General features: G+C 38.6%; 1 protein-coding gene across 2 annotated transcripts in view; it reads right to left on the reverse strand.

The window, feature by feature from the left end:
• Nucleotides 1–10296, reverse strand: part of REV3L (REV3 like, DNA directed polymerase zeta catalytic subunit) — a 250866-nt gene that overhangs the window by 5837 nt on the left and 234733 nt on the right. Inside the window, exons 30-31 of one of the 2 annotated variants that reach the window (XM_027848601.1) lie at nucleotides 6138–6384; nucleotides 4203–4412 (exon numbers count right to left, since the gene is read on the reverse strand). In XM_027848601.1, the coding sequence (XP_027704402.1) occupies nucleotides 4203–4412; nucleotides 6138–6384 (457 nt within the window). Of the gene's footprint in view, nucleotides 1–4202; nucleotides 4413–6137; nucleotides 6385–10296 lie in introns of those variants that run through there. The other variant, XM_027848602.1, reaches the window with a different exon arrangement.

The raw sequence follows: 10296 nt of genomic DNA on the forward strand, positions 1-10296 counted from the left end.
TTGGAAAAAACAAATTTGGTTTTTTAATCATTAAACATTAACTTAAGGCATATTGCAGTGTTTGTGTGATGCGACAGGTCTTTTGCAGATTCTGATAGCAAGAAGATATTTAATTCCAGTACCACCTGGTACCACAAGACATCAAGAAAACTTTCACTGAGAGCTGGTCAGTTACCACAAGGTATGACATAAAATTTTTGATTATTGTGAGACTGAAAATTAAAACTATATGATAGTGCTTTTTACATTTTCAATTAATCATAAACTTAAAATCAAGAAAAAACTGGTATGGACAGCTAAACAATTTTAGACAAATAGTTGCGTTGGTATGAAGAACAATGGTGCTTTCTTAACCATACCACTTGTGAGGGAGCAGTCTGATTATTACAGTTGCGATGTCCTTATTGAACTCGACTTAACATTCTTTTAAGAGTCCCAGAATTTTCAGGCAGCATAAACTGCAGTCACTTTGCTTCGTTCAGGCCGTTTGGCGTCCCCTCAAACACCCTTGCTCCCCAATTCATCAACCTACTCAATGCCCATGATCTTCATCTTTACTCAAAAACCTTAGTCACATACAGCGATGGTTACACCCTTGATTTTATTACTACAAGTATATGACCTTCGTGATACAGAAATCTCCAAATCTGGACATAACCTCCTGCTTTCTGTCTCTATATCTGTCGTGCCCCTCTTCAAATACATTCTGTGTCCTCAGAGCAACTTCTATTTTCTTTCCCAAACCATTTCTCTTATTCTGGCCTCATTTTTTCCCTAATGATATGATCCTCATAATGATGCTATGCATTAGGCAGTTCAAATTCATACCATTGCCTCCTTTGCCTATCACCACAAATCCCTTTTCATACCCTAACCTTTCACTGCCTCTGTTGCCCCAACAGCTGAAGGAAGTCCCACAAGAGTGTGTGACATATTCAGGTTATCTAAACTCAACTGGGCCCTCACTATTGTTTGGAAATCCTTTTACTCTTCCCTGATCAATCCCTTATCAATCACACTTCTCACAACATAGTTCTGTACCTTCTTCCTACCCTATACCCCACTTCCTCCCAGGCAGCACAAGACCTTGTCTTATATTTTACCACAAAAATCGAGGTTATTCATAATGAGCTGCTGCTTCTTCCTAATTCTGTTCCTTATGGCCTTCCCTGGAAACACCATCTCTAAGTCCAGGCACACTACTCCCTTCCCTCCTAGGTTCACTTTCCACAATGGCGACACCACACCCTCCACTCGCAATGGCTCCATCCTGAGAGGAACTTGATGACTGGTGAGTCCATACCTGTAAATGCCATATCATCATATCAGCCACACTGCTCCCTTCCCTCCTGAGCTCATTCTCCTCAGGGGCTGCCTTCTCCTGAGCCAAGCACCTCACTCTCCCTTTCCCCTGCCTTCCACCTTCCTTCCCTCCTTATGTGCTGTCTTCCCTCCTTAGAGTGTAAACTCCCTGAGAGTAGGGACATCTTGTTACTTGTTTTTATATTTCTACTTCTTAGCACAGTGCATGGCACATAGAGTACTACTGTCTGTCTATCTCCCTTCAACATCATGCCCCTAGTCTCTTCTCCTTTGCCTACAGTCTTGGAAGAGGCTCCTTTTTTCTACTTGTACTCTTGGTTTTATCCCCTCATGTGTTCCACAAGCTTGCTCCTTCAATTATTTCTTCTCTCTTTTTTCACTAGCTACAAACATACTCAGCATCTCCTACATCCTTAAAAAACTTCCACTTGACTCTGCCACTCCCTGAAGATATCACATTACATTCTTCTCCCCCTCATTGTAAAATTCTCAGAAAAACCTGTTTTTACTCATTGCTTCCACTTTCTCACATACTTCCTATTTCTTCTTGTAGTCTTGCTTCCAAACCCACCACTTGACTAAAATTGCTATCTCCAAAGTTACTAATGAATTCTTAATTGCTAAATCCAATGGTCTTTTCTGGGTCCTTATCCTGTTTTTATCACTCTGCAATATCTGACACTATTGACCACTCTCTCCTCCTGAGTTTTTGTGACTCCACTTTTTCTTGGTTCTCCTACTATCTGACTCTTCCTTCTTTGTCTGCTTTGTTGGATCCTTATCCACGTCCATCCCTTATGCATGAGTGAACTCCAAGACTGTCTTGGCCCCTATTCTCTTCTTTCTCTACAATCTTTCTTATTGATCTCATCAGCTCTAATGGGCCCAATCATCTCTATGTAGATGACTCCCAAATCTACACATCAAGCTTTCATGTTCATCCTGCCCTAGTTCAGCATCACAAACTTCCTGCTAGAAATCTCCACCAAGTGGTTTTTCCCTTTTCTTCTCTTTCACCACATGACTAATGTGAAAATATATTTAATGTGATTGTGCATGTGTAGCCCATATCAGATTGCTTGCCGACTTGGGGAGAGAGCAGGGGAGGAAAGGAGGGAGAAAAAATTGGAACTCAAAATCTCATAAAAGTGAATGTTGAAAATTAAAATAAATTAAAAAAAAAGAGAAGAAATCTCCACGAAGACATCTCATAGGCATCTCAAACCGAGCATGTCCAAAATGGAATTCATTACCTTAGCCTCTACCTCTCTTCCTAACTTCTCTATTTTTGATGAGGGCACCAATATCCTTCCAGTCTTTCAGGTTCCCAAGACTAGAGTAAACATTGACTCTTCACTATCTCTTATCACTGCTCCCCCATTCCCAACCCCCCTCCAAACCCCATATTAATGAGGAAGTAATTGCTTAATCTTGCTGCTTTTAACCCCACAGTATCTCTTACATGCAGCTCTTCTCTACTCACACGACTGCTACTCTAGTCCAAGTCACCATCACCTCTCTTCTGGACTACTTTTAACAGTTTCCTAACTGGCCTCCCTGTGAAGTTATTAAACAGATTAAGGCTCCTTTTTCAAAATCCCATAGTGCCTATGATCTTTTGCCATCATATTATTTTGCAACAAATTCAACCCATTTTGCCCATTTAAAGGCATTTTGTCTTTCCTTTATTCACATTTTCTATTGAGAACCACTTTATTTACAGCTAGTCTCTTGTTGAGCCAATTACTCAAAGAGTCTGTGTGTTTTATTCTCCAATCCAACTTTCACACAACTGCCAAATTGATATTCTTAAAATATAGGTTTGACTGTGTCATTCTCCCACTCAAGAAACATTAATGGCTCCCTAATGCCTCTGTGAAAGAATCCAAGTTCTCTTTTTCCATTTATGAACCTATCATAATCTGTCCCTGATTTATTATTCTAGAGTGATTTCACATCATCTACTTTATAGTATTAATATCTAAGACTTTAAAGCACAACTTTTCAAATTTAAATCCTACATAAAATATCCTAATGCTTAAATGAAATACTTTCTGTATATATTTTAAATTTGTGATCATTTTCTATCAGACTACTACTTCTAATTTACAACAAAAAAAAATTTTGTTGTCTTTTTATTGATGTTATTTTTCCAAGCTATGGACCTGAAAGGTTCTGTCTGTAGAAATCTGACCTAGTGGAATTATTAGCTTTCTATGTCTGAAGTAGTTCTGAAGGAAAATTATGCAGTGAAGCACATGGTGAGTTGGAGAGGGCAGTTAGATTTTTTTCTTGGATTCTTTCAATACTGTGGTATATTTTAGTAGATGCAAAAATATTTTTCTTTAGTGTCAATGTACCCTAATGCTGCTGGTGATATGTGTAATTTCAGCCCAAGTTCTAGCACTTGGTATCATTCTACTGTCTTTCTCATGAGGATGGCTTCTAATTATAGAACAGATTTAACTACTACTTATATTTTAATTCAGCTTTGAATATTTCAAAGACACAAAGTTTCCAGTTTAATCCACTCTTCCAATCACATTAATACCCTACTCCATTCTTTCCTTCCAGTGTGACCTGTGGACCCCCATGTCTTCATATTAGACATGTGCCCTCCATTGCAAATTACTCTGCATCTATTTTATATTGCATTTTCTATGTATGTGTATCCTATATTCCTGTTTACTCTGAATAGTATTTAAGCCCCTTGGGGTACTTAGCATAGTGCCTGGCATAAAGTACGTGCTAAGCACTTAACACAGTCCCTGGCATTTAGTAAATGCTTGTTGAATTGAAATAAATATCCTGTGTTCTGCTTTTGAGTTGATTCAATTGCCATGGAAGAATACCCTTATTTAAGATTCTGGATCTGTTACCTTTACCAGCTGTTCTTGTTGACGTTCCCACTCTCGAATTTCTTGGTTGAGAACCACTGCCACATGCTGTGGTTGGCTCCTACATTTACTACAGATGCCATGCTGAGTTAGTGCATCACACACAGGACAGTGTAAGGTAGTGAAATATTGTGAGATGGTGCCTTTTCTGCCTTCGTGTTCACCGTGGGAGGAGGTGGTGACTTTCTGGATCTGGAAACAGACGAATTCAGAATGAATGAATCTCAACCAGTTACATTAGGGAGATCAATAGTTCTAGTCCAAGTTATCAGTTTACCAAAGTCATGGTAATAATAGGTTCTGTACATCTCCAGGGACTGTAGTTTTCTAGATCAGCAGTTCTTAAACTTTTTGATCTCAGGACCACATTACACTCATAAATTATTGAGAATGTCAAAGAGATTTGGTTTATGTTGATTATATCTATCAATATTTACCATTTTAGATATGAAAACATCTTAGTGTTACTATGAAAATAGCTTTTACCTCATGGATCCCTGAAACGGTTTTGGGGAACCCTAGACCATACCTTCACAACTACTGCTCTAGACTAAAATGGTTGCTTGCCATTAAATTTTCTGGTTGGGATATGAAGGTGTATGTCAACTTGAAGAGGTGGTACTCATGGGAGTGCCTGAATATTTATAGAAGCACAGGAAAGGATGGGTCACAGGAGACAAGACTAGTAAAGGGTATGAAATAATTTTCAGACGCCTTCTTAGGGAATGAGGGACAAAGGTTAATGCGTTACATTTTAAAAACTATGACTGGACAAGCCCAATATATTTTAATTTTAATTAGTAGTGTTGTGTTACCATACAACTTGCTTATACGTAATTAACACTATGTAATACATAATATGTAACATAATAATTAATATTGCTTTTACTTTTCTTACAGTTGAAAATAACATTATACTAACATTACTTCTTCGAGTATTTTTTAGGCCTCTAACCAGATATTTGCAAATGAGTTTTAGGTCAATCTTCCACAAATGCCATCAGTTCTACGTGCATGATAGTGATACACTTGAAACAAACACTGCTGAAAAATTAGTGTCCACAAAAGCAATGTGATTTGAAGCAATAATCCGTAACCTCTCATTTATTAGTAAGATTATGAATAACTACCTCAAATTTTCTGTCATGCAACCCCAAAACAGAACTTTCACAGTTATTATACTTTAGGCTGAAAACCTAAGGAATTAAAGAAGTAGAACAAGATTTAGGTTAACTGTCAGCCTGCTCCATTCCATCTACCTTCTGTAATCTGAACTCATGCACGGAAATGATACAGAGAATCCTGGGTCTTAGAGGTATGGTCAATCCACAAACATTTTCTAAGCCAAATGACTTGGAATAATCAACAGTCTTATTCATTAGTTAAAAAGACCAAACCCCACTATAGTTCTAAGAAAAATCATCTCATGTGTTACATTAATGAATTGCTAGGAAAAACTTTTTTATTTCATTATTCCAGTGAGTACACCCATTAAGGTTAAGTCACCTTTTCTAAAAACCTATGCTGCATGTGATCCTTTTCCGTCACAATACTTTACAATGAATACAGCATATTTTGCCCATTTTAAAGGCATTTTCTCATTCCTATATTTATATTTTTTCTTACTAAAGACTTTATGTATAACTATCCATTAGTTAAGTCTATTTCCTATTCAGTGAATCTGTTTTACTTTAACATTTCTGATATCAAGGCAACTTGGAAAAATCTGAAAAGGCGTTTGTAGAAAATTCCAGTTTTCCTTTTTTAAGCAATTCGGATATGCCAGTGTTTTCATTTACATGATCAGAATCCATTAGAATTTGCAAAGTGCCTATCTGCTTTTTCTTTTCCTGTAATTTCAGATAAACATCATTTTCATTTTTATAAGAACTTCTAATGAATACCTGATACACTTACCCTTGGTAACTCATGGTACCAACTGAAGACATCAATACCAATAAGTGAGAAAATTCTTGCCAGGGGTGGAAGGATCTGCTTTGTAATATAATAGGTTGCATTCAGCCTTAGGCTGGAGTCTTGTAGGACCTCAACTGGCCGCCTTACCAACTGGATTAGAGGTACCCCTGGTAGGCCATACACGATGACATATGGTACTCGTTCTCCCACTCGTGGCTCAGAGCGTCGATCGTAAGCAAGCATTTTCCTATTTAAAAGAATATACAAATGTATACACTTGCCTTGCAAAAAGTACTGAATTTAAGTAAGGGTACTACAGCAAAACATGAAGGTGTGGTATCCTAGAAAAGCAAACCTCTGCTGGTGCTACCTCCCAATTCAGAAATGTAACTCTTTGAAGAATTTACAATGAACTTGGAAGTAATGTGGGCTACTCCCTTTGCACTACCTAGTTCTCACAGATACGAGGTAATATCCTAACCCTTTGGGGCTTACTCCTTATGCACAGACTGTTCATGTCACTTCTTTACTCAAAATCCGCCAAAAGCTCCCTATTACCTACTGAATAATATTCAAACTCTTTTGTTTCACATTCAAGGAACGTCACTCTCATGCTTTGGCTTCACTCTAACCATCCCTTATGTCATATCACTTTCTTTCAGGTAATCTACATGGTCCCCCCAAACTGTACTACAATAGATACCTTTTGTCACAATGTTCTCTAGTCCTAAAGTGCCCTGAACACCTCTATGTCCTTTAAAGCCCAATTGTAATGTAGTGGAAAGAGCACTCATCTGGAACTGGAAGGCTTGGTTCACATTCTGGCTTTGACAATGACTGCTTTTGTGACCTGGGGCAAGACACTTGTCATCTTAGGATCTTCAGCTTGCTCATTTGTAAAGCAACAGGGCTGGATGCGATCAGTGGTTCTTAAAGTATGGTCTGGGGATATCTTGTGATCTTTGAGGTCAAAATTACTTTCCTGGGGCATTTAGGTGGTGCAGTGGACAGAGCATCGACCCTGGAGTCAGGAGGACCTGAGTTCAAATCTTGGCCTCAGACATTTATTAGCTGTGTGACCCTGGGCAAGACATCTAACACCAATTGCCTTAAAAACAAAACAAAACAAAACAAAAAACCCAAAACAAACAAAACCAAAAATTATTTTCCTAATCCTACCAAGACTTTTTCAATTGCTTTCCATTTTAATTTATTTTATGTAAAGTCAGTTTAAAATGAAACAGTTGAAAGAAACATGATGATAAAGACAAATCTGATACAAAAAAGTATCAGGTACAATATCTAACAGTTATGACTTTGAACACTGAAGAGGCAGAATAATCACTTATACACATTCCTCAACATCTCCAAAAGATAAGATATATCTTTGTACAAAAAAGTACTATAATAACACAAGTCTAATTCAATGTAAACCTAACATCAAGCAGCAAGTTGACAATGTTTTGCAGCACATCACACAGTATTTACTCTAAGTAGCCACAGCAGCAGCATTTGGTGAATAAGCTGCATAGAATTAAGCTTTTGGATATATGTTAAACATTCACCATAAAATAAAAGTCAGCAAGTGCTTGTTAACAGATTTTTAAAAACTCTCTACTAATAATTTTAAAAGAGAACTAAACTGTGCTTTCTAGCCATAATTTATCTGATCATTGAAAGTAGATGATACCCACTGTTTAGTCTAGACTTCATAGCAAAAACTTATTCCAATAACTGTTTTGTACACTATATGCTGTGATTGCTGTTCACTTTATTAAGAGACAACTTCAAATAAGGAAATATTTGAAGTCTGGCAAACTAAAACCTAAAGTTACATTCACTAAATGGGATATGACACTAAGGCATAATTTTTTAAGACAAAAGATTACAAAATTGATTTAAATGGTTTGTGTTTAAGATTTTTCTTTTGTTAAAAATAAAAAGATGAGCTGTGTTTCGCATTTTACAAAATGTATGTTGGTAAAAATGTCAAAATATTCTAAAAGCATAAGATGTTCTTCAGAACTCAGACCTCATGAAGTTCTATGTTTTACTAAAACAGAACCCAAGATGTTTTAATTCTGAATATAGTTAAATATCAATAGATAGAACCGCATAGACAAAAGTCTTTTAGGATCCTCAGTCTTCTAATTTTCTTCAGTATTTTTTTGGGTCTCCTTTAGCAAGCTGTTGACTCTTTTTTCATGATTTTCTTGCATCACTCTCATTTCTCTTCCCAACTTTTCCTCTACTTTTCTTACTTGATTTTCAAAATCCTTTTTGAGCTCTTCCATGGCCTGAGACCAATTCATATTTTTCTTGGAGGCTTTGGGATGTAGGAGCTTTGACTCTGTTATCTTCTTCTGAGTGTATGTTTTGCTCTTCTTTGTCACCAAAGTAAGAGTCTATAGTTTGAGTTTTTCCCGCTATTTGCTCATTTTCTCAGCCAATTACTTTACTTTTTAAACTGTTTGTTAAGGTAGGGCTCTGCTTCCAGGGTGTAGGGCGTACTGTCCCAAGCCTCAGGGGTTTTATGTAGCTCTTTTCAGAGATACATCTAGAGCCTGCAAGTTTTCAGTTCTTCCAAGGTGGTATGATCTAAGGAGAGATATTTATTCCACTCCTGGCCTGTGCTCTGGTCTCTGAGTGACCACAAGCACTCTTTTCTGCCCTGGAACTGTAAAGAGGGTTCCCTCGCCACTGCTGTGACATGCTCTGCTATGCCAGTGCTCGTCCTCCTTGCCCCAGGACTGCCACACAGAGCTGCGATCCAGATCCAAATATGGGCAAAGCAACCTACTCTTGCCTCAGTACCAGCAAAGAGATCCCTGTAATCTCCTTCTGATCAGTTGTTCAATCCCCTTACTGTCCATGGGCTGAGATCTCTGGAAGCAGCCACTGACACTGCCACTTCTGCTGTCTCTGCCACCCCCTGGGGCTGTGCTAAGGCTGGGAATGGCCAGCACTCCTCTCCCACCCAGGTCTGACGGATCTTTCCTACTGACCTTCTAAGTTGTCTTTGGTGTTTGTGGGTTGAGAAGTTTGGAAACTTCCACAGCTGCCGGCGATTCAGTCCCTTGACTCCTGCTCCAGGCCACTGAGGCCTGGTCTATGCAGGTGCGACCCATGCTGGATTGTACTTCTCTCCCAGCCCAGTGCAACAGACCTGTCCCATTGACTATCTAGGTTGTCTTGGGCTGGCAGTTTGTTTCTGTCTTTCTGCTGGTTCTGCTATGGAATGTGTTCAGAGTCATTTTGGGCAGGTGTTTGGGGGTGAGCTCAAGTGAGTCCCTGCTTTTATTCCCCATCTTGGCTCCACCCCCAAGCCTCAGTCATTAAAGAGGGTCTAAAAGCCAGAGAGCTTTACAACTGCTGGACTAGATGGTTCCTAAGGTCTCCTCCAGCTCCAGATTCTATATTCCAGTCACTTCTTTCCTGAAAAAAATCTCTGACCAGAATACAAGCCATTTCCTAATTGATAAGTGGTCAAAGGACATGAACAGGCAGTTCTCAAGAGGAAGAAATTAAAGCCATCTACAGTCATCTGAAAAAAAGCTCTAAATCACTATTGATTAGAGAAATGCAAATCAAAACAACTCTGAGGTACCACATCACACCTATCAGAATGGCCAGCATGACAAAACAGGAAAATGATAAATGTTGGAGAAGATGTGGGAAAATTGGAACACTAGTGCATTGTTGGTGGAGTTGTGAAATGATCCAGCCATTGTGGAGAGCAATTTGGAACTATGCCCAAAGGGCTGTAAAAATGTGCATACCCTTTGTCCCAGCAATAGCACTTCTAGGGCTGTATCCCAAAGAGATCATACAAATGGGAAAAGGACCCACATGTACAAAAATATTCATAGCAGCTCTTTTTGTGGTGGCAAACAGTTGGAAATTGAGAGGATGCCCATCAATTGGGGAATGGCTGAGCAAGTTGTGGTATATGAATGTGATGGAATACTATTGCCCTATAAGAAAAGATGAACAGGCTGACTTCAGAAAAACCTGGAAAGACTTGTATGGTCTGATGCTGAGTGAAGTGAGCAGAACCAAGAAAATGTTGTGCATAGTAATAGCCATGTTGTGTGATGACTAATATTGATAACTTAACCCTTCCCGGCAACACAAGTATCTAAGACATCTCCAGAGGCTG

This window comes from Vombatus ursinus, unplaced genomic scaffold (genome assembly GCF_900497805.2).
Source record: "Vombatus ursinus unplaced genomic scaffold, bare-nosed wombat genome assembly UNPS02006779.1, whole genome shotgun sequence".
NCBI classification, from domain to species: domain Eukaryota; kingdom Metazoa; phylum Chordata; class Mammalia; order Diprotodontia; family Vombatidae; genus Vombatus; species Vombatus ursinus.